The sequence below is a fragment of the Neltuma alba genome, unplaced genomic scaffold, assembly GCF_004799145.2.
Source record: "Neltuma alba isolate B1F8T4 unplaced genomic scaffold, ASM479914v2 tig00010270_pilon, whole genome shotgun sequence".
In the NCBI taxonomy this organism is placed as follows: domain Eukaryota; kingdom Viridiplantae; phylum Streptophyta; class Magnoliopsida; order Fabales; family Fabaceae; genus Neltuma; species Neltuma alba.
The window spans coordinates 232,798-257,109 of NW_021635195.1; the positions used below are offsets into that span (position 1 = coordinate 232,798).

Consider the following 24,312-nt stretch of genomic DNA (forward strand, 5'->3'; position numbering starts at 1 on the left):
TTAAAAATTCTAATTCAAGATGAAAAATTCTAATTCATTCTAATTTTAAAAATATTCTGTTTAAAATATTCTGTAAAGGTAGTGTTTGTGTAATTAGAATTTTTATTCTTATTCTTACAATAAAAATTATTTTTCTGTGAAGAATCAAAGAAATAAACATATTTAATCTTTTACAGAATATTTTTAAAATTAATTCTTTGCCCCCAGATTAAGTTAAATTCATACAGCCGAAATTTTTATTTTCACAGCATAAAAAAAAACATGTTAATTATCTGTTCACAGCGATGGAAGGGAGGGTTCAAATGAACGAAGAATTTAGTAAAGTTCACATTAGAAAGCAGATGCCGTTTTAGTTTGGGAGGGAATGAGTGATTTAGAGGGACAGAGCAGTAGAACAACATAATATATATTCTATCTGATCACAAATATAAAACGCATTTTGTATTTATAATGTAATTTAAATTATAAAATAGATGTTATATTTAAAATCAGAAATGTGCGTGTATACACCCAGGAGAAGAAGAAGAGAGATAAGAGGAGGAGTCACTTTCGAGAATCCATGACAGCTAACAAGATCACGTCTCACACTGTTTTAATCATTTAAGGAAGAAACTCTTGACAAATCAAACCATTAAACCAATATATGAATATCTATATATCTATATATTTCCCCCAACCAACTAAAAACAATATGCAGATATTAACAATACTCACCATATAATAGCCTTATAATCTCCTTGGAACTATACGCGCGCCCAGCTGCAGTTTCGTTGTGTATCTTGACATAGAAGTTGATGGAGTTATCGTTACGTGGATAGTAATCCGTCCACGCATGAGTTGGTGCCGATAATTGCGGCTTCATTTGGTTATCAAACACACACTACCTTTGATTCTTCACATAAGAGCATGAAGCCATGAATTTAATCTTAAATATAAAACTTTAATAATGATTAAAAATACTCCATGATTAAAAAGAATATTTTACAAATTAAATAATTAGCTAGTGGTATATATCTTTTATACTACCTCCGGTCCTAATTATAAGACCCAGTTGACTAATTTGAGGAGATAAAGGAACTTAGTTAAGTTAGTTATTTGTAATAAATAGGTGTTGTTTTTCCTAAAATATCTTTGTTAATGAAGTTTGTTATCCAGAACTACTCCTCCGGTCCTTATTATAAGACCCAATTTGACTTTTTATTTGGTCCTAATTATAAGACCCAATCTATTTTCTCTCTTATATTTGTGCATTTTTTTTCAAGATAATCCTTTTAATAATGATAGTTTTAGCCAATATACTTAATTAGCAAGGATATTTTAGGAATGACAACATTTATTTATTATAAATAACCAACTTAACTTACTTCCTTAATCTTCTCAAATAAGTCAATTGGGTCTTATAATTAGGACCGGAGGAGTATTATTATTAGAAGGATTATCTTGGAAAAAAATGGATAAATATGAGAGATAAAATAGATTAGGATTTTATATTTAAGATCAAAATAAAAGTCAAACAAGGTCTTATATTAAGGACTGAAGGTAATATTAATAACACATATATACACACACTACCTCTGGTCTTTAATGTAAAAACTAGTTAACTAATTTAAATAAATTAAGAAAATTAGTTAAGTTAGTTATTTGTTATAAATAGATTTTTTTTTCTAAAATATCTTTGCTAATTAAGTATCTTGTATAGAACTATCATTATCACAAGAACTATTTTAAAAATAAATAAATAAATATAAGAGAAAAAATGAATTGAGATTTTATATTTAGAATTAAAATAAAAATTAAATAAACTATTATATGAGAGACGGAAATTAGCATATAAAAGAATGTATGGAAATTTTGTGCCGACTTGCGCCATCGTTGTCTCTCTTACAGTGACTTGTGACCACATAGGCCATCATCCCCGTCGGCTTGACTCATCCTTTCTTGTCTTCTTCAACGACTTTTCAGTCGCCATCTTAATTTTCCATCTCACATGCAAATCTCTCTCTTCGAGGATTCCCATTATTTTTCATTTCATGTACTCCTCCAGTTCTTATTATAAGACCCAATTTGACTTTTTATTTGGTCCTAATTATAAGACCCAATCCATTTTGTCTCTTATATTTATGCATTTTTTTCCAAGATAATCCTTCTAATAATGATAGTTTTAGCCAATATACTTAATTAGCAAGGATATTTTAGGAATGACAACACTTATTTATTATAAATAACCAACTTAACTTACTTCCTTAATCTCCTCAAATAAGTCAATTGGGTTTTATAATTAGGACCGGAGGAGTATCAAATATGTACCTCCGTTTAGTTATTTAGGGACTGTTTGGGTAACACCCCAAACCATGGTTTGGGGACCCAAACCATGGTTTGGGGAATAATCAACCCAAACACCCCCTCCAAAAACCAAAACCATGGTTTTGGGTCAAAACCATGGTTTTGACTCCAAAACCATGGTTTTGGAAAAAGCAAAATTTTTTTGCTTTTGGAGAAAAAAGGGAGAGTGTGAGGGCCTATATGATATGTATCTTATTATTTTTTTTATAAACATATTTTTTTATAAATATATTTAATCTTATATTTTATAAATATATATACACATTAATTATTTATTAATTATATTATCTTATGTATTATTAATTATGTTGGTAAAAAACATATTATTAACAATTTTATTCCTTCAAATTAAAATATATCATAAAATCTATTTTTTCTGTAATTATCATATTAACTTATGTCTTTTTGTAGTAATTTGTATATATAAAAAGTGTTTCTGATAACAACTATCCAAACACTCTCACTTCTCAGAATCACTTTTTTACAAAATCTATTCTTCACAGAATCTATTTTCCCCAGAATCTATTCTCCAGAATCACTTTTCCAAACCACGGTTTGGTTTCATCCAAACACACCCTTAAACTATTTGAATCGCATTAATGGGGATCCTAATTAACAAACTTGACTAACACTGTTCTCTAATTACAGTGTTCAGTTTCATCGGATGATTACATACTCCTCCGGTCCTAATTATAAGACCCAATTGACTTATTTGAGGAGATTAAGGAAGTAAGTTAAGTTGGTTATTTATAATAAATAAGTGTTGTCATTCCTAAAATATCCTTGCTAATTAAGTATATTGGCTAAAACTATCATTATTAGAAGGATTATCTTGGAAAAAAATGCATAAATATAAGAGACAAAATGGATTGGAATCTTATAATTAGGACCAAATAAAAAGTCAAATGGGATCTTATAATAAAGACCGGAAGAGTATATATATATAGAGTAGGTACGATTTTCACTTTTCATGTATACGTACGTTAGCTTTTATATATTAAAATGGGTGTGCTTCAGTGCATCGAATAAAAATGATGAATGGTTCTGCTCAGATATTATAAACATTAAAACATGTTATGCTGGTAAAAAAAAAAACATTAAAACATGTTATGATTTTTTACTTTAATTATAATGAGACATAAATAGGGAGTCTTACATTAGGCCTCACCGACAACATTTTCGCCTAAACCAAGAAAAACTTAGACACGTTGCCTTGTATCCATAAAATAAAACAACAACAAAAAATTATGGATATATATTAAAAAAAACTCACCACTGCTTGAAGTTGCAGATGTTAGAAGCAATTATTTGCAATAATTAATTAAAGAATTAATAATGATCACTAGCTAGTTTTCCGGACAATTTTTTAAAAATCATACTCGGAAACTTTCAAGCGACAACCGGAACTAACATGACAGTCCAGATAGATGGAAATCCATGTTTGCTTCCCCTTGAAGCTGAGAGTTTAATAAGTGCATTATTGTCAAACTTACCACTAACTCTCCAAATTTATTGTTTTTACATTCATAATTTACAAGCGTGTGTCAACTTGTAATTAAAGTCGTAATAATTGTAAAATCAGTTGAACTTATAAGTTAACTTTATAAATTTATTATTTTCATATAATTAAGCAAGTCAGTATATATTGAATAGAACTCAATTTATAAAATACATAGGAAGACCTTCTCCAAAAACCCTAAGAACCATAAAGAAGAAAATAATATTAATACAACCTTTGAATTTTATAGAAATTTTCATGTCGAGTATGATGAATATTGATGGATGTGCTCCAAATGATTTGATACTTATTCATAGTATTTCTTTATTTTCAAGAGGGATTATCTCCACAAGACAGCATTCTATCTTTTATTTTATATGACATAATTTCTCTGTATTCCAAAAAAAATTTCAAGGTTTTGAAATTGAAATATATTTAAATCAATTTTTGTGAATTTTTTGTATTTTAATCATATACTTTTAATATTTATTTATTGATAAAAGTAAACCAACACAAGTTTTGCCAACAAGGTGTTGGTTTGACAGTATAAGACCTCGTTAGATCTCTTTAAATTTCGAGTTTAAGTCTCAGAAGAGTCACTTATAAAAAGGAAAAGTTATAAACCCAAAACCAAATCAAGGGGATGATAATATCAAAAAACTAATACGAGTTTACAATTTGAAGTTATTATTTGAGTTTATATCTTTATTATGAGTTCACTTGAATCCGTGAATTTGACAATACTAATTATAACCACAATCCCATAGAAAGGTAAGCTTTTGTGCATAAATGGATATTAAAGTAACAAACTCGAGTGTGTTGACAGAGTAGACCAACCCTTCAAGTAATTAATAATGTTGAATATGAATGAGCAAGTTTATATGAGATAAAATATAATCAACGTTATGACGGCGTGAAATTATGGCCTCTTTGATTTTGAGGGTCAAATTTTCTTACTTCTTGGGGATTCAATTCCTAGCCTCACGTCAAGGCCAAAAGAAATTCATAGCCTCATAGGCTTCCTTTTTTCAGCAAAATACTTGTACAACTTTGTCACTCAACGTGTCTCATCATCTCATGTTGTCTCTTTCACTATCTATATTCAAAAGCCAGCCCTTCCTCACCATTCAATGAGCTCCTCGTCCATCTTCCAGCGCAAGAAAGTTACTTCTAATTTGTCAACAAATTCAAAATGCCAATTTAATTTTGAACCTGTGCATCGTTAACTTGTGCAAACTAAATTTTTATTATGAGTTAATATAATTTTTAGTCTTTCAAGTTTACTCTTATTTTGATCTTAATCCCTCAAATTTTAAACTATAAGTTTTGGTCCTTCAAGGATAAAATGGTCTAAATTTTTATGGGATTATAAAGATCAATGTTTTAACAAAAAAAAAATTTGAGGGACCAAGATTTATAGTTTGAAACTTAAGGGATTAAAACTAAAATGAGGATAAATTTAAAGGACCAAAGTTTATATTAACTCTTTTATTATTTAAGAAATTTGAGGGTTATAATCTTTCTAGTCCAAGCATTCTACGATTTTTATTCTATTTATATGATAGAAGGAGAATTCTTAATATAAATCACCTTATTAAATTTATTATATAAATATATAATTTTATTTCTAATTTATTGTTTTATAAACTGTTATTTTTCTTCAAAAGTATGTAAACTAAATGTGGGTAAAATTAGAAAGTTATTAAATTTAAAAATAAAGCTAACAAGATTTATGGTTTTTTTAATTCCCGTGACATATCTTAGAATTGTTTCATGAATAGGATCAAATGAGTATATTTAAGAAATTAGAAAGCTAACATGAAAATTTAATGTACTTAATAGAGATAAATAGATAATAGTTATCAGTTAACTAGCTTTTAATTTCTTTGTTGATGAGGTATAAAGATCAAGCTTTGGTATATGCAGGCACCAATCATGGTTACTTACCCCCACCTAAATCATCTGTCCCCCCCTCCCCCCAAAAATTTGAAGACTGCAGTAATTAATTGAAACTCTATATTTAATTGAATTTAACCTGGAAAACAAGTTGGATTAGATTTGGTAAACTTGAGGAGAGATTTTTCAAATATTTTGTAGCTCTAAATTTTATATGAAGAAACAATAATAATATAATTTATTATATATTCTTACTTTGACGGTCTGACCAATCATACCGCCATTAATGAGTGGTTGTTGAAGCTCCATCACAGTGTACTTAGAAAGCAGAAAGTGACCCGTCGGGGAGCGAAGTCAAATATGGGAGGAGTTAAAAGTCTGAGAAAGCAGTCTTTTTTCCTCTGAAGAAAAAAAATGCGGAAAGATTTCGTGAGACGTTAATATTGTTGTGGGCGGGGGTGTGCGTGTGTACATGTATGGAGTATTGGTTGGCTCCAACCTAAGCAAGAAGTGAAAAATATTATTCTTTCTGCTTTTAATATAAGATCTATTTAACTAATTTGATTAGATTAAGAAAGTTAGGTAAGTTAGTTAATTATAAAAAATGTGACACGTTTTTCTTAAAATACCATAATCATCTTTCTTAATACTCCATCTTCTTTTTCTACTTGATTATGGTTGAAGGAATATCCATAGAGATAATTTAGAGAAAATTGATAAATAAGAAAAAATAAGTCTTATATTTAGGACCAAAACCAACTTAACAATTGGGTCCTATATTAAAAACCAGAGGAGTATATTGAATAAAAGCAGTGGAACCAATGGGAAAAAAATATGCAAACACAAATATTTTTGGTATGCTTTCTAGAAAGAAATTAATCCCTATGATCTCAGATGCACAAGCTAATTAAGAAATTTATTATGGTGTTGAAGGTAAAACTTAAATACACTTCACCTCTCAAATTTATAATTTTTTTCAAACTATTTTTATTAATTATATATAATAACAAATATTATGTTAAATTTTTTATATCATTATGTCTAATTTTTCAATGTCATGTGGTTATGTGTCTTTTTTTTAGTTTCATGTAGATTTATAATTTAACACTAACTTGACATGATAGATGTAAAGAACTTGATGTTAGTATTCTCCATATATACTAAGGGTTTCATTAATAAATGCATCCAATGTAAATAATTTAAAAGGTATTTTTTAAAATCAACACGCATTTTTTAATCAATGACTAATTTAAAAAAAATCCCCAAAACCTATAATAATTATTTAACTTTTACATTAAGCATATGATGAAGTAACAAGGAAAGTCTACTCTTTCTGTCCTTAATATAGGACCTAATTATCGAATTGATCTTAGTTCAAAATGTAACATCTATTTTTCAAATTTATTAATTTTTTCAAAACTATCCCTATTAATACTCCTTCATTCATAATCAAGCAGGAAAAAGAAGAAGGATATTAAAGAAGATTATTATAATATCTTAGAAAAAAATATTATATTTTTTATAATTAACTAACTTACCTACTTTTTTAATTTAATTAAATTAATTAAATATATCTTAAATTAAGTACATAGGGAATACTATTAAAAATGGAATAACAGCCTGTTAATTTTTAGATATTTATTTCTTTTGGGAGAAGAAATGGGGGGAGTCCAATGGGAGGCGGGCATGATGTAATAAAGGAGCGAGAACCACTAGAAAATAAAACAATGGTCAGGCTCTGAGATTCCTAGCGAACTATAATTAAGGCCGCCCCCGCAATAAGGCTAATTCAGCACGTTTTCTTTAGATTTCCCATTCCCATGCTTACATTTTCCAGTCAAGCACGTTTCTGATCCCTTTGATTTTGAAGCAGCGAGCAAATTGAGATCCTTGCTCCCCCCTTGTTCTTATCGCCCACTTTAATCACCAAAAACCCTTCCTCCCCTCATTTTCAACATTCTGTTTTACTGCTTCCTCTGTTTCATATTCCTTGCTTTGATGTTTTCCACGAGTTACAATTTCTTGACCACTATATCTTATCTTTTTGTAAGTTACACTCTCAACATCTCTAAAATTTTATTTTATTTTTATTCTTATTTAATTACATATCGGTATCATTTTTTTCCAACCCATTTTCTCCCTTTATAAATAAATGTACTTTTTTTACGCATTTATTATTTTTAATTAATTTTAATAATTTTTTTAATTTATGCGATTCATTTATTTATAACTTATAAAAAGGATCACATGGGGATGCAACTTGTAAAATAAATACAGATGGAGATTGAGAAGGACATTCTGGGCCTTCAGAAAAGTCATCAATGGAGAATTATGGATAAATAATACCTCCTCTTAATCTACTTATAAGAAACAAGTGACCGTTAAAAAGCTAAGGTACCATGTTTTTAATAAACATGTTCAAAAGTCATATTTTTAAAGGGTTAGTTATTGACAAAGTATAACGTGTTACATGTCCCATTTATTGGGATGATATTTGTTGTTCTTATGGTTGTTAAAATAAATGAATTCATCATTATAAATAAGTCATGTGAAATGAATTCAATATTTTGTCCAATTCTAAATGCATAAATTAATTAAGGAGCTCATTTTGATTCTCAGAGAAAAACATTAATCTTCTTTATCTATCATATTTATAATTATAATTATAACCTAAAATTACTCATATACTGATTACATGTATTAAGGCGTGTGATTAGTAAAAATAGTTTCTAATGTAAATGATTAAAAGGAGAGGTAGTTTAAACCTACATTTTTTCTAACAAAATAATATTAATTTAATTAATTTCCCTTCATGTGTATGTATTAATTTTCTAGCTTTCACGTTTAAAACCAGAAGGAGCACCACCTTAAGTCATATATTCGAATCTATGAATAGGAAAAATCATGCTAAAAAGGTTTATTTCATGATGCTCAAATCTAACATGGATGCAAAGAAAAGTAAAAAAGACAACTTACTATCTGAAATAAAATAGGGAAGACCTTTCGAGATGTCTTCACATGGAGTACATTTCTTTAGGGTCCATTCCCTGTCGGGCTAATTACCAATTAGAACAGCCAATCTGGCTAGGACTAAAGCAAACTTCCCATTTGCGCAGCCAGTGTACCACATCATCCTTCCTATAAATTAAAATCTGTCGTTTTGTCTACAAGCAGGATTATGGAGATGCCAAACAATGAACCTATCTAGTTCACATCTATCACCCCCTTTAAAAGTTTCCAGTGGCACTGACTACGGAAGATGAATGGAAGCTGTCTTGTGGAATTTATATCACTACTATTTTATTACTTTACTCTATTTTTTATATCACTACTGTTTTATTACTTTATTTTTTTTTTTTCGCCCCTTTAGAAAAGTAATTGAGAGTTCACAGTGTGAAGCCTTAAACTTTAGACCTGCTACTTGTATAACTTGGGCAGACCAATTTGCTTTCGAACTCTATATCTTCTAGACTCTTTCGGCTTCTTCTTCATCTATTACATATATAAAAGCTTAGTGTTTCAGGGTTTCCTCTGTAAAAGCAGTCATGTCTGCTTCCAAGAGCGAGAGCAGTTGTAGTGAAGATGATAATGAACTTAGGAGAGGACCTTGGACTCTTGAAGAAGATACTCTGTTAACAGAGTACGTCTCTGCTCATGGGGAAGGACGATGGAATTTGCTGGCAAAACGTTCAGGTAATGATAAAACTCTGAACAGTAGAGCTCAAAAAGGTGAAGCAATCTCTCTGCTGATTCTGATTTTCGTTTTCTTTTCTTTTTTGTGAGTCAGGGTTGAAGAGAACGGGAAAGAGCTGCAGATTAAGATGGCTTAATTATCTGAACCCACAGGTAAAGCGAGGAAATTTATCCCCAGAAGAGCAGATTTGGATCCTTCAACTCTACTTAGAGTGGGGCAGCAGGTACCTGCTCTGTTCGGTTCTATCCTATGACTAATTCGTAAGTTTTATCAACTTTTATTGTTCATTCAGTATATGGGATTGTTCGTACCAGGTGGTCAAAGATCGCACAGCGACTTCCAGGGAGGACAGACAATGAAATCAAGAACTATTGGAGAACTCGGATTCAGAAACAAGCAAGACACTTGAATATTGACACAAACAGCGCGGAGTTTAAAGAAATCGTGAGGCGAATTTGGATTCCAAGATTGCTGCAGAAAGCGAGAGAAACAGCTTCTCCTCCTCCTCCTCCTCCTCCACCACCACCTGCTCCTGCTATGTTAATCCAAAACCAAAAGATTCCTTTGCCTATTGACAGTGTTTCCCTGTGTTCACAGATAGGGACAGTTCCAACACAGTTTCCTTGGCAGGGACCTTGTGGGATGAATGAAACAGTTCAAAACAGTTCCTGCGTGTCTTCTTCTTCCTCAGAATCATCAAACATCCCAGAAGTGTCTCAGTTTCAGGCTTTAGATGCCAGTGACATGAGCTCCTTTATGTATGATGGACACTATGTTAATAACAATACTTACGACATGGAAACATTCAATCTGGGAACGACAGTGACAGCTGAGGCTACTATGGTAGGAAACTGGATGAACAATGATGTTACATGCAGCATGTGGGGCACGGATGAACTGTGGCAGTTCAAAAACTAGTAAAGAATAAGAATTTAGGGGTTCTGGTTCTTTTTGTCATGAACCAAACACTACATCCCATGATGTTATTTGTTATCTGATATGAAGCAACTGTCAATTAATTAATAGTTTATATGACTACTGGATTTATGTAGAGGGTGCTTGATTTGTTGTACAAGATTAACGTGTTGTTGTGGTTGTTCGGCCCTGCTTTTGCTCTGATGATATAGTTTTTGTGTTGGTCTGACGAGAAGAGTCTGACATTTGCAAGGCCACGGATAATTGGAAAGTGAGGGGAAGAAAGACTAAAAACCCATTAGATTAAAAACTCATTCTTTTCCTCAGTTCTCAGCACAGTGGACAAATCACAGAAAAGTATTCCGAGTAACAGAGGATTGTTGACGGGATGGACTGGGATCGGGACCGGAACAGATCTGTCCCGATAAACAGTAATAGGATAAATTTTCTATCCCGTGTCCCGTTCTGGTGTTGTCCCAGTCCCGGTCTTTTTTTAATAAAATCTGATTTTTTTTTCTAATTGTAGTTTTTTGGGTCTAAGTCTTGTAAAAACATCTTTGTGTTTTCTTTTTTATTTCTTTGGACACCCTTAAACAAAAATCCAAAATATTACATATAATAGTCATTTAAAACTCTAAACAAAAGCTTTTAACATAATAAAAACTTGCTACAAATTCTAATAATCAATAGTCTCAAATTATCAACAAATATAAAAACTCTAAATGAATATATCCATAGTTCCACACAATAGTCTCAAATCTTAAAAAAATAAAAAAATAAAATTATATAAATAGGATGAAAAAATAAAAAAAGGGACCGGGACGGAACAACCTTATCCTGTGTCCTGTCCCGATTTGTCTGGTTTCGAAAAATTTCAAGATGAACCCGTCCCGTCCTAACAAAACTGGGACCGGAACAGGCCGATCAGATGGGCCGGCTTTGAATACCCTTATCGAGTATCAACTTTTTGAAACTTGCAGATCAAGGGTGCTTTCATAGATGGTACATTGCCTCGAGACACACGCGCACGAGTCGTTGGTGGTCCTTTGTCCTTTTGAAAGTGAGGCATGAACCAGGAAAGTAAAACGATATCAAAACATATTTCAGAATCAATTGTAATAGTACCTCCACTCCTTAACAGTAGTACAAGAAGAGCTAGGTCATTAATTTTAAGAAAGTTAATTAAATTATTTATTTGTAATAAATAGATATTGTGTTCACTAAAATACTCTTATTAATTATGTGTATTAAAATTACCTAGAGTAACATATGCAGTCACTATAAATATTACTTGGAACAAAATGGATAAAAATTAGAAACAAATTAAATTGAGGTCTTATATTTAGAACCCAATTAAATTTTTAACTAGATCTTGTATTAAAAATATGGAGTAGTTATTATAATCTATTTAGTGTTCAAATTCATTAAAAGTTCCATGTCTTTTTTCCCCCTCAACGCAACGAGATAAAAGGGAGATTTTCCCCCTTATATTGGGTCATTAGATATCTGTAGATTGGGAATGGCCTACACAATTTGATTGAGTTAGCCGTTTTATTTACTGGGCCAACGGAAATGCAAATTCATTACCTAGAAACATTCAGGTGTACGAAAACCCAACAAACAGAGCCCAAAGCCCAAATCCGACGGAATACCACACCCAAGTGGATTGGTTTAAGAATTGATTATATGTTTGAATCTTTATCAAGGGAGTGTTTGGATACCCTGAAAAGTATTTCTCAGAAGTACTTTTTCGTAAATCGAAATAAATTCATCTACATATTTACCTCGTAGATCGTAAAATCATTTCTAAAACCATGGTTTGATTTCCATCCAAACACTCCCTTAGACAACTCACATTTAGTACTTGACTTTCAAATAAGATTATCTCTAATAAGAGAATATCTGTGCCTGCAAAAAATTTGATTATAAGTTTAAATAAAAAAGACTTGATAATAAGTGATGTGATATAACAAAACAAGTTACATTTTAAAAATGTTCATTGCCATGAGTATGAGGTCTGCTTGCGCTATTTTTTTGGGTGGTCTTTTTTATGGACTTTTTCTTCTTCTTCTTTTTCCTTTGCTAATTGCAAGTTTTAATTTGCTTGTTTGCTATGGACCACCTAAAGTCTTAGTTAACCACGCATAAAATCCCATTCTATTACTTCAATATATGACTTGAAAATCTGCTAATCATTGAAATAACGTGAATTAATGTAAATCACAAAACTTGGGAAAAAACGGAAATATAAATAAACGAAAAATATAAAAAAGTAATTTAATGCATGTGATTGTGAAAAATTAAATGACCTCTTCTGTCTCACTTCTAATATGCTCACAATACTAGATAAATAGATTTGTGTATTGCACAAAATTTAATCAACACAATTTGACATTCTTAATTTTTAAATAATATTGTTTGTTATATATTTTCTCATGTATTGATACATTTAATATTTATATAAAAATTCTTGGCAAAAAAATTGATAAAATGGATATAAAATTTTTATCTTGAAGTTATTCATTTGGCAAAAAAATATATTTGTAATTATTTCTAAATATCAAAATCAACAAAATATAAATTGGCATCCACTCGGACACACTTAGATTATGGCTGTCGTTAAATATCACGCGTCCACGTGCACAAAAACTAATCCTAGGCGTTCATTCCATGTCTATATAACCAAAGGACATCACTCAAACCCTAGGGTTTTCAGTGAACTCGGCGAAGCCTGACCAGAGTCTCTCACCCGAGGCAGCGGATCTGTCCGGTGGCTTGCTCTTTCTGAGGTGAGGATTAAACCAAGAACATGTTTGAACTTCGATTCCTCCTGCAAATTAATTGAGAAAACTCAATGGAGGGTGGGAGATAGGTTCCCTCTTATATGTTTCTGTGGGAATCAACATAGTGCGGCGGCTGGTTTGAATGTTTGATTGATGGTTGTGTTTGCTTTCGTAAATGAATTGTTTTCGCAGAAGCTATAGTCATAGAACATATTTCAGAGAAGTCGTATACTGGACGACGTATTTGTAAACTGTTGTTCTTTGTCCTGATTTCTGTTCTCAATAGCTTTGAAGACCTGAATTGCCTTTTATCTGGAAGGAATTATGAATATGCTATTGCAAAACTTTCTTTGGTTCCTCTGCTCTGTCATGAGAATCGTGAGCCTCAATCCTTGCTCTATGCTGCATTAAAATCCCTTAAAATGAAGTGGTTATGCGACAAGAGAAGAGAACAAATCTCCAGTATGTCTTATTAACCACAGTAATTGTGATAGGGGTTTTAGTGCTCGGAATCTTGAAATGATAATGTTCTTGTAGTTTTTAATTAAACTTATATTTTTCACTCTCAACTTAGTTTCTTTCAATATTTGTTATATTTTAATATATCCAAAGGTAGGTTGTTGATATTATTTCCTCAATGTTCTTTCACCAGAGTAGTGAAGATGTACACGTCAAGGAAGAAAATCCATAAAGACAATAATGCTGAGCCAACTGAGTTTGAAGAGTCGGTTGGGCAGGTTTTGATATTATATAATGCTTCTGTTGCTGCTAACCCATCATTGCCTATATGCTGTTTCCTCTTGTCATCGTATAATTTTGTTTTGGGGTTTAATTCTGTTGTTCCAGGCTTTCTTTGATTTGGAAAATACCAATCAGGAGCTGAAAAGTGATCTGAAAGATCTATACATAAATTCAGCTGTGTAAGTATGTGTATTGCATGTTTGCGTGTTTGAAGTTTTGTAACGTCTACCTGTCTCGTGAATTATGGCTGACATTTGTCTTGATGTGCAGTCAAATTGATGTATCTGGGAACCGCAAGGCTGTGGTTATACATGTTCCCTATAGACTAAGGAAGGCTTTTAGGAAGATTCATGTTAGGCTTGTCAGAGAGCTTGAGAAGAAGTTCAGTGGGAAGGTATGCTGACTTCGATATCTCGTGTATTGGTTGATCGCCATTGACTCATTGACGGTTGATCAGTATCTTGACATTCATTTTTAACAACAATAATATTAATATTAATAGTAATAATAATATTGATATTATTAATGTCGATAATAGTTGAGGGATTAAGACTATTAGTTATACTGGCATCAAAATAGTACGAGAAATCTTTTATATTGGTATTTCAACATTTACTAATAACAAGTCATTTGATTTATGTCTTGCTGATGGACTGGCAAGATGTAAACGTGTAATTCACCAGTTTGCTTCCCTTATTTATTGTTTCCATTGTCCATATGTTGTTGACTGATGTCCATATGTTGCTGACCGATTATTATGGCAAATTTCTGTAATAAACATGTGACCTTCCCCCCCCCCCCCAAAAAAACAAAAAAAAAAAACAACCCAAAAAAAAAAAGAAGAAAAGGGAAAATGGCACTCACAAACAAGTTATCTTTGTTTCGAATGTTTATTGAACGTTTGGATCGTTTCCCCCTTGTACCTTTGGTTATAATTCATGGAGTAGTTCTAGTCACCGGAGAGCAGTTCTGGTTATAATTGCTCACTATGTGTTACCAGTTTCCATTTTGTGTGATATTTTTGTTATATGTCTTGAACTTTTCTTGAACTTGTAGGATGTAGTCTTGATTGCCACCCGGAGGATATTGAGGCCTCCAAAGAAGGGTTCTGCTGTGCAACGTCCACGTAGCCGCACATTGACTGCTGTGCATGAAGCAATGCTGGAAGATGTTGTATTGCCTGCCGAGATTGTTGGGAAGCGCATTAGGTATCGAGTTGACGGATCCAAGATTATGAAGGTAAGATAACATTGCTAATCTTCTTTGATATTATGTTTGTCGGATTAGCTATCAAGATTTGTAGAGGATCCCTAATTAACCAGGCTAATGCGGATGCATATGCATTCTGCTAAATAAGTATCCTACAACTTTGATGTCTTGGAAACTCAATGGCGTACCATCTTTTTTTGGGGTGAATAGAAGCTGCTTCATGTAAACGTTGTCCCACCTAGTTAAGGTGGCAGTGGGTAACAGGGCGAATAGAACTTGTTTATGTTAATGCTAATTTTAATTGCATCTGTCCTCGGCACAGGTTTTCTTGGACCCCAAGGAGCGAAATAACACTGAGTACAAGCTTGAGACTTTTGCTGCAGTATACAGGAAGCTGTCGGGCAAAGATGTGGTCTTTGATTATCCTGGCACAGAGGCTTAGGTTTTCTATAGCTTGAATTTTTTCAAGAGTTGAAATATTGTGGACGTCTCGGCTTTTACTATGGACTTTTTTCGGTGATGTTGAAGAAAGTTTGCCTTACTTTGGCTCTATTTATGTAGGATTTGGTTTTGTAGTTGCCATCATTCTATTTGGAAATCTTAATTACAGCCCGGTTGGATTCCCTTTTCATGTCATTACTCATTATGCGTTTTTAGTATTTACGCATGCGTTTATCTTATTGATTTTTGAAAAAGAAAAAAAGCGCGTAGGCATGATTCTTATATCGTGCAAATCGTTTTAAATTCCAATTTTATTTTATGCTGCGCACTGCAGCTCGTTATGCCTTATTTTGGAGGTGTTTTTGGAGGGTTGGATTAGGGAAAATTACGTACAGGTCCCACAGAATGTAATTTATTACTATGAGGTCTCACGAAATGTCAAAATCACTGACAAGTCCCAAGAGACCTCGGAGTAATATTTTCAATTTGTAAAATAACATTACTGCCCTTTATATTTCAGATTCACATTTGCTTTATCATTACGATTTACAACTTCAGCAGCGACTATTAACAATTTAATGAGAGGGCGTTAACAACCCTAACAGTATTCGTTAACAACTTACTTTATAGAATCATATAACCTCTACATAAGAGTAAATTATAACCAAATAGTATAATACAACAACTTTAACACTAAAATGGGAAGCTTTTTGATATCATTAAGAATTTTAACTAGATCCAATAGGATTATAGTAATATTTTAATGCGAAGATCCATTTACAACCTCAACAGCAACTATTAACAACCAAATGAGAGGGCATTAACAACCTAAGCAGTATCCGTTAACAACTTACTTTATAGAATGATATAACCTCCGCATAAGAGTAAATTATAACCAAATAGTATAATACAACAACTTTAACACTAAAATGGGAAGCTTTTTGATATCATTAAGAATTTTAACTAGATCTAATAGGATTATAGTAATATTTTAATGCGAAGATCAATTTACAACCTCAACAGCGACTATTAACAACCGAATGAGAGGGCATTAACAACCTAAACAGTATCCGTTAACAACTTACTTTATAGAATCATATAACCTCCATATAAGCATAAATTATAATTAAATAGTATAATACAACAACTTTAACACTAAAATGGGAAGCTTTTTTATATCATTAAGAATTTTAACTAAACCCAATAGGATTATAGCAACGTTTTAATGCGAAGATCCATTTAGAATATCAATGGTGAGTATTAATAACCCATAGAGAGCCGTTGACAATCTAGGCAGTATCTGTTAACAACTGACTTTATAGGATAATATAACCTCTAACAACTATATAAGATTAACTTTAAGACTATTTAGTTATAATTTAGTTAGTTATAGTTAGAAGTTATATTATCCGACAAAGTTAGTTGTTAACAGACACTGGTGAGGTTGTTAACAGTTCTCCTTAGGTTATTAATACTTACTATTGAAGTTGTAAATGGATTTTCGCATTAAAATGTTGCTATAATCCTATTGGGTGTAGTTAAAATTCTTAATGATATCAAAAAGCTTCCCATTTTAGTGTTAAAATTGTTGTATTATACTATTTGGTTATAATTTACTCTTATGCGGAGGTTATATAATTTTATAAAGTAAGTTGTTAACGGATACTGCTTAGGTTGTTAATGCCCTCTCATTCGGTTGTTAATAGTCGCTGTTGAGGTTGTAAATTGATCTTCGCATTAAAATATTACTATAATCCTATTGGATCTAGTTAAAATTCTTAATGATATCAAAAAGCTTCCCATTTTAGTGTTAAAGTTGTTGTATTATACTATTTGGTTATAATTTACTCTTATGTGGAGGTTATATGATTCTATAAAGTAAGTTGTTAACGGATACTACTAGGGTTGTTAACGCCCTCTCATTAGGTTGTTAATAGTCGCTGCTGAGGTTGTAAATCGCAATGACAGAGCAAATGTGAATCTGAAATATAAAGGGCAGTAATGTCATTTTACAAATTGAAAATATTACTCCGAGGTCCCTTGGGACTTGTCAGTGATTTTGACATTTCGTGGGACCTCATAGTAATAAATTGCATTCTGTGGGACCTGTACGTAATTTTCCCGTTGGATTACGCTATGCTACTCCCTCGTCCTCTCGATGAGATTCTTTCTCAGGGCTATTGATGTAAAACCATTTGTTTAAAACATTGGTTTTTACCCTAACTATCTTTTGCATTGATATGTTCTAGTCAATTAAATAAACTTCCAACTAACTAAATCTCAGCAGGGATTATCTTCAAATTTGCAGGAATGTGGGAGGATGTTTGAAGATAAACAGAAAAAGGTGGTAGCTGGATTCAGTCGCCATTTTCTGTTTTAATAGGAAGTAACCATGTTTTCGAAATTAGGCCATAGTCGGCTCTAATCCATTGAAGATTTCTTCCAATTTCCCAAACCCCCCCCCCCCCCAAAAAAAAACCAAAAAAAGAGCACCAATTCCAGCTCGGAATAATCCCAATTGGCGATTCTAGCAGCACCATATAGAGAAGATAAGCGCCTTCGGGCTTCTGTTCATTGTATGGTTATAGGGGGGGGGGGTTGACTCTTGCAATCACCGACTTCAAACTAGTGATTCACTGCTTTGCGTCTGGTTGTGATCTTCGGCGTTTGTCATTTATTATCTTCCACATTATTGAGTTATTTCAGTGAGGAAGACCAAATATATGCTGTTTATATATAATTTAAATTAAAAAGGGAAAAACCATTTTAAAATACTTACACTATCATTCAATTTTTAATCTGGTACTTACATATTTTTCTCTTTTAATTAAATTCTTTAATTTTGCTCAATTAGCAGTTAGCACTATTAGCCCTTGCATAGGAGCTAATTGTACAAAGTTATAGGGGTTAACAATGTTAATAAACCAGAGTTGAAGGGTTTTCTGAAGGGAAAAAAAAAGTTTAGAGGCCAAGTTAAACATTGAGAAAAAGCATATATACCTATAAAATGCTTTTCTGTAGCTAGAAATTATTACATAGGCTGGTTAGACTATAAATCATCGTGCATGCACCCCCATTTCTTTCTCTTATTTCAAACTTTAAATTCATAAAGCTGTGTGATATAGTACATGTGAAAAAAATACAAGTGTTGGGGTAAGTTTAGGCCAATGTGAATGAATATGTGACAGAAGAGCCCCTGGAGTTCAGCCCTCGTGGGGGCATTAAATTAATGTCTTATCTATAGCCCCTGGAGCTCCATCACAAAAACAAATAAATTACCTAAAATCGTGAGTTTTGCAGGTTGCTCCATACAACTTTCTATCACATATTATGGAAAGTGATATCTCACGCCAAGTATTTGGCCAACTTTTGTTATCCGGCAAGTCCCGGTGGAGCTGCTAAATGATCCAAAGTTTGCACATCACTGTGAGGTAGCTCGCCATTAAGCCACAGCCCTTAATCTAGCAAGAGAATCAGCTTTACAGAGCAGAACCCTGCTGTTGGATCAATGAGATCCTCAGAGAATTTACCAATATACCTAATCTATCGATATTTCTTCTATTTGCATCTAATAAATGAAGACAGTTCGTCAGGCTTTGGCTAAAAGAGTGAAGAAGAAGTACAAATTACCTTATGACAAGATCACAATACCCAGATAAACGGCTACACAAAGAAAGATGAAAGATATCAGACCCCTGCAAGTGAAATTTTGGAATTCATTAAATGAAACAACACTTGGTGATCAGGTTGCTTTGTCCTGTAAGCACAATAGAGGAAAAATGAAGTCCAATCATTAGTTCCTAATTACATTCCTCACCAAATAACGCCCCATCCGAATCCAGAACAAGGGCACGGACACACTTCTGCAAATTTTTCAGCATCACTGGAGTGAACTCTACGAGAGATCAGGTCGTCATAAATATCTGCATAACCATATTGTAGGGATTTTATCATTTCATAATGGGCAATCTAATACTAGATCAATAGGTTTCAAGTCATACCATATACCGAGAACAGGCTGTTCATTATACCTGCATATTGAAATAAAATAACAGAATATCAAATGAATTTCAATAATGTGGCGCAGGAGTTGGCCAAGGATCCCCTCATGGAGATAAGCCATCATGCTTCAAATATATAAAGTCGACCCTACAAATTATAACCTGGTATAAGGCTCCCAAAGACTTTATTTGGTCCTCTGCACCCATGTAATTCTAGATCCATGACTATAGAATATGTTGCTTACCTATGAACAAGATAATGTACCGTAAAATTCGAACTTTAGTCGTCTCTTGAAGAGCCCATATTATACCAAGGAAAATGATAAACCCTGCGACCTCAATTTAGAAGCATAAACTGAGAAACATGATGCAGCAGGTGTAACTTAGGAATAAATAATCTTTAACCAAGAAAGCACATACCAATACAAAGTCCTCGAAGAGTCCACTGGATAAACACCATCCCCGCATAGGTCACATGTATTCCATACAAAGAAAATACTCACTCAAGAAAAGAAGCAAAGTACTGACACAACGTTGACTCAAACAGCCAGAGATAACAAAACCGGAATCATTGTATTTGTTCATTATGATGGTTCTATGAATATGGAACATGGACATGGCTCTTTCCAGAAATGCTTATGATTCATAGCACACAAATTATTCACTGAAGTTTGTAAACAATAACAAAGATACTTGATTTAAGTAATGTGTCTGTATATTCGTGACTTCATGGATGCTAAGACTTGTACAATCAATTTGTATGGTTTCATAGTTTCAAAATAGAAACAATTGCATCAAATGACATGAGTCACTGATAAAACATTACTTAGTACTTACATTTTTTGCAACAAAGAGGACAACAAGTAGAGCAGCAATAAAACAGCCAGCGGCTATTCTTGCAGTAAGAAGATTTGTTGATGCAAGTATCAAGATCATGCCCCAGAAGGCTGAACCAAGATCTGGATTGCCACCATGACGAGAATAGATTAAAAGCATGAGATCAAATAAATCCAAACATTTACGGATATTCCATAAAGATTGTAAGTATATATAAATTAGCTGCTGCACGTTGAATGGCAGGCACAGAAAATATCACTATCTAGAATGTAATAGACAATACATCCTGCTGGTAAGATCAGCCAATATATGCCTCCACGTGTTTGGGTTGTTCCACCTTCATCTGCATGAACTTGAATTCCTTCTACCTGCAGATAACATAACTTTCAGCATCTGAAGTGGAGATTAAGTATGAAAGTATTCAAGGAATATAAATGCTAAACTAATGCGGCTCTTCTTGGACACAAATATTAAGTCACATTTTTGTAAAAACATGTATTATTCAAAACTTGTATCGACATAATAAATATTAGCATATAACTTGAAGGGATGTGAGAGAAGGACAGAGATGCTCACATGACCGCATGTAAGTTTACAAGCAATTGCGTGGCTTGCCTCGTGAAGAAATACTGTAATAAGCTTAAAAGGTGTGAGTAGAACTGTTCTCCAAAGCTGCAAGGAATCAAAGAGGGATTCACAAGGAAATGATAGATAAATAGAAGATTTTATATCACAAAATACAAGCATACGAGTAACTAACTATCAATATATCAGATTCATTCCGTTCACGGCATAAGTTCAAGTGATCAATTATGAATCCATATAAAGATCATTCATTAATCCAATTAGGATGTTCAGTCCAAAATTTGGATAATTTGCAGAGAATAAGTTTGCAGAATTCAAAGAATAATTTGTTGATAATAACCGCGCTGGTTCTTAATTGACGCAATTTGGGAAAGAATCAGAAGAAACCATCCCTGCATATGATAGGGAAACCAGAACCATTTGCAAAATGTGGCCGGTATTTGATGGGGGCAGCACCATGTCGGAAGTAACTTAAGGAAACGAAGCAGGATTCACATCTTTAGGTCGTATAAGGAAATGGAGTTCATTTAATGGATCCAAGAAAGTTAAGTCGAAGAAGGATATGAAATGGGAAAAGAAAAATGCAAGAAGCAGATAGTCATACCGCGAGAATCACCACAGTGCAGACACTGACAGTGACCAGAAACACCACCTGCTCGTGGTTGCAGCAGTTCTTGAGCTCCCAATTTGGTCTCATTTAGCTCAGTGTTGGAGGGATAAAAGTTGAACCCTTAGTAGTAACTGAGATCCACGAATCATACGGCAGAATGTGGGTGGGAGAGAGAGGGAGGGGAGGAGGGACAAATTCTGATCCTTAGAAATTGGAAATATTGAGATTGGTGAGTAACGATGATGGAAGAAGAAAGTCTGAAATTTTTGAAACCGTGAAGTCTGCGCTGCAGTCTACTTTTTCTTGGACAAGGAGTTCACTTTTCCAGATAACAAAGATGTTAATCATCAGCGCTCCCATCACATGGAACCGCGTCAAATTTTTTTATTTTTTGTTTTTGGTTGCAGTCAACCACTGCGTCAAATTTATGTAGTTAAACAATGCATATGAATCTCAATGACAACACAAAACACTTCCCTCCCCACTTGCCATTTGGGATAGCCGATCAGCGGATGCAGAGAGCCCACAGAGCTGATGACATCATCGGCTAAAGTGGGAAGATTTGTTACTTATTATAGTGTCATTCATGTTATTTTAATTTGCCTGAGCTCAGGCTACTGTTCTTTAGCGGTGAAATATTACCAATTTATGTTCCTCGAAAGAGCAAGGCTGCAAGTTTTGTCCCTTTTTTTTTTTTTTTTTTTTTTAACTGGAAGCTGAAATCCATTACTAGTAGCCTCCGCCTCCTAGGTAAAAATGCAAATAACACTGCACCTTACTTCACTCATTACCCTCCGCCTCCTACGTAAAAAATGAAGTGACGAAGGATACAAAAGTTTTCTGGCAGCAGATGAGAGAGTTTAGCTAATTCATCCGCACAAACAATTGATTCCCCATACACATGACAAAAACTAACCTACCAATCCCTGTGGATTTTGTCAGTTAATACCTCCTGGCCTTACACACTGTTTGATTGGAAAATTTTTGGGAAGAGGGAAGGAGAGGGGAGAAAAAATTATGTTTGGTTTAGAAAAATAGAAAGGAGGAGAGGGAAAAACTTTTGTCTTTTAGTGCTCTCTTCCCCTCTTTCTGCTCCCTTCCAAATTTGAGGTTTTTTGGAGGGGAGAGAAATATTATGTCTAATCTTGACTAAATCACCTATGGTTGTTTTTGAATATTCGAAATTTCTCCTTTTCAATAAAAACTTTTTTTTTTTAACTCTTTGCCTTTTTTTAAACTTTTTTTTAGTCCCTATTATTCTTTTACGGATTTTTTTGTACTCCCCAGAGATTTTTTTTCCTTGCATATTTTCTTTCTTTGATTTCATCATTTCTCACGCTCTTTGCCATTAATCTTCCCCATCTTTTCCTCTTGCCTAATCCCCCACCTCATTCATTTTATCATTATTATCAGTGTTTTTTATTCATTTATTTTGTATAAAACTATTCTTTATTGGTTTATATGAGTTGAAGTCATTGAAATCTATTAAAATGATATTATCAATAATCAAATTCGTTGATATATGTGTCCATATATATATATCTATTTTAATTCAATTTCATTTTTTACACAAAACTTTGTATATTATCTAATTAAGTATGTGAGGTTGTGCATGTTATATAATTAAGGATAGAATAGTTTAAAACTTGTAGCATAAATTTATTTATAATTTATATAATATGCTAAAAATTATAATATATTTTTTTGATTGACATTTATTTTTATGTATGATTATTTATAATCCATTTGTTATGTCTCAAGGTATCTGGTTTTTTTATATTCACAAATTCAAAAATAATAATTATGATATAAATATCGTAATAATATAATAAAGAAGTTTAAATAAAGAGATAAGAATATATTTGTCAATTTATAATTAGTTCCCCTCCTTTCTCCTCCTAAACCAAATAAGAAATCTCCCTTTCACTCTCTTTTCCTCTAACCAAATAAAACTCATAACCTCCCCTCTCCTCCTCTCCCCTCCACTTAATTCACCACACCTCCCCTCCCCTCCATTGAACCAAACAAAGCCTTAATCTTTAATATAAGAGTTGATTGATAGGTTGAATTTGTCCTAAATATAATATTTTAATTTATTTTATCCCTTATATTTTTTCAAAATTTCTAAGTTGATTGTAAAGGGTTCTTATGATGGGATAATTTTGATAATCTAATATATATGATAGAAGATGATAGTTTAAGAAGACCAACACACATTTGTGATAAAAAAATAATTTAGCTAATTTTCTCAATATTTTCAAATTGGTTATCTAACTCTTATATTAAGGATTGGATGTAGTATTATGAGATATAAGTTTTTTTTTTAAAAAAAAATTTAATTGAACAGTACTACCTCCTATTCTTAATATAAGATCTAATTAACTCATATGGGGAGGTTAAAAAAATTAGTTAAGTTAGTTATTTATAATAAATAGATGTTGTCTTTGTTAAAATACCTCATTAATTATGTGTATTAGTTAAAACTATCATTTGATAGAACCTTTAATATGTTCAACTATTACAAAGACTATTTTTAAAAAAATAGATAAATAAAACAAAGTAGATTGAGATCTTATACTTAAGACTAAGTTAAATGTCAAACTAGCTCATGTACTCCTCCGGTCGTTAATATAATATCTATTTAACTAATTTGATTAGATTAAGAAAGTTAGGTAAGTTAGTTAATTATAAGAAATATGACATGTTTTTCCTAGAACACTATAATTATCTTCCTTAATGTCCTCCCTTTCTCTTCTACT

The 24,312-nt window shown here is 32.5% G+C and overlaps 3 protein-coding genes across 4 annotated transcripts; 2 read left to right on the forward strand and 1 right to left on the reverse strand.

Moving 5' to 3' along the window:
• Nucleotides 1-9,142: 9,142 nt before the first annotated feature.
• On the forward strand, nucleotides 9,143-10,534 carry LOC114755443 (transcription factor MYB62-like). The gene is made up of 3 exons (XM_028944323.1): nucleotides 9,143-9,430; nucleotides 9,525-9,654; nucleotides 9,746-10,534. Exons 1-3 carry the CDS (start codon nucleotides 9,283-9,285, stop codon nucleotides 10,347-10,349), a joined length of 882 nt encoding a protein of 293 aa, XP_028800156.1. The 5' UTR covers nucleotides 9,143-9,282; the 3' UTR covers nucleotides 10,350-10,534.
• Nucleotides 10,535-13,047: 2,513 nt separating this feature from the next.
• LOC114755442 (40S ribosomal protein S7) lies at nucleotides 13,048-15,718 on the forward strand. The gene is made up of 6 exons (XM_028944322.1): nucleotides 13,048-13,135; nucleotides 13,782-13,866; nucleotides 13,976-14,049; nucleotides 14,141-14,264; nucleotides 14,927-15,109; nucleotides 15,402-15,718. Exons 2-6 carry the CDS (start codon nucleotides 13,792-13,794, stop codon nucleotides 15,519-15,521), a joined length of 576 nt encoding a protein of 191 aa, XP_028800155.1. The 5' UTR covers nucleotides 13,048-13,135; nucleotides 13,782-13,791; the 3' UTR covers nucleotides 15,522-15,718.
• A 3,155-nt stretch (nucleotides 15,719-18,873) lies between these two features.
• Nucleotides 18,874-21,894, reverse strand: LOC114755450 (uncharacterized). 2 transcript variants are annotated; one of them, XM_028944336.1, is made up of 10 exons: nucleotides 21,548-21,894; nucleotides 20,935-21,030; nucleotides 20,642-20,726; nucleotides 20,359-20,480; nucleotides 19,942-19,966; nucleotides 19,767-19,850; nucleotides 19,522-19,551; nucleotides 19,338-19,443; nucleotides 19,151-19,215; nucleotides 18,874-19,014 (listed from the first exon to the last, which is right to left on the reverse strand). In XM_028944336.1, the coding sequence occupies exons 1-9, from the start codon at nucleotides 21,638-21,640 to the stop codon at nucleotides 19,152-19,154; spliced, it is 705 nt and encodes a 234-aa protein (XP_028800169.1). In that variant the 5' UTR covers nucleotides 21,641-21,894; the 3' UTR covers nucleotides 18,874-19,014; nucleotide 19,151. The 2 variants fall into 2 exon arrangements, with proteins under 2 accessions (XP_028800169.1, XP_028800167.1); XM_028944334.1 differs by having other exon boundaries at nucleotides 18,874-19,017.
• Between the last annotated feature and the right edge of the window lie 2,418 nt (nucleotides 21,895-24,312).

What these genes read in the sequence shown, in the direction of transcription:
- LOC114755442 (XM_028944322.1), top strand. Translation starts at nt 13,792, where the DNA reads ATGTACACGTCAAGGAAGAAAATCCATAAAGACAATAATGCTGAGCCA. An exon ending in CTATACATAAATTCAGCTGT is followed by an intron (nt 14,050 to 14,140) that starts GTAAGTATGTGT and finishes CTTGATGTGCAG; the next exon opens with TCAAATTGATGTATCTGGGA. An exon ending in ACGGATCCAAGATTATGAAG is followed by an intron (nt 15,110 to 15,401) that starts GTAAGATAACAT and finishes TCCTCGGCACAG; the next exon opens with GTTTTCTTGGACCCCAAGGA.
- LOC114755450 (XM_028944336.1), bottom strand. Translation starts at nt 21,640, where the DNA reads ATGAGACCAAATTGGGAGCTCAAGAACTGCTGCAACCACGAGCAGGTG. An exon ending in GCTGATCTTACCAGCAGGAT is followed by an intron (nt 20,481 to 20,641) that starts GTATTGTCTATT and finishes GTGGCAATCCAG; the next exon opens with ATCTTGGTTCAGCCTTCTGG. An exon ending in TTCGGATGGGGCGTTATTTG is followed by an intron (nt 19,216 to 19,337) that starts GTGAGGAATGTA and finishes TTTCACTTGCAG; the next exon opens with GGGTCTGATATCTTTCATCT.
- LOC114755443 (XM_028944323.1), top strand. Translation starts at nt 9,283, where the DNA reads ATGTCTGCTTCCAAGAGCGAGAGCAGTTGTAGTGAAGATGATAATGAA. An exon ending in TTTGCTGGCAAAACGTTCAG is followed by an intron (nt 9,431 to 9,524) that starts GTAATGATAAAA and finishes TTTGTGAGTCAG; the next exon opens with GGTTGAAGAGAACGGGAAAG. An exon ending in TACTTAGAGTGGGGCAGCAG is followed by an intron (nt 9,655 to 9,745) that starts GTACCTGCTCTG and finishes TGTTCGTACCAG; the next exon opens with GTGGTCAAAGATCGCACAGC.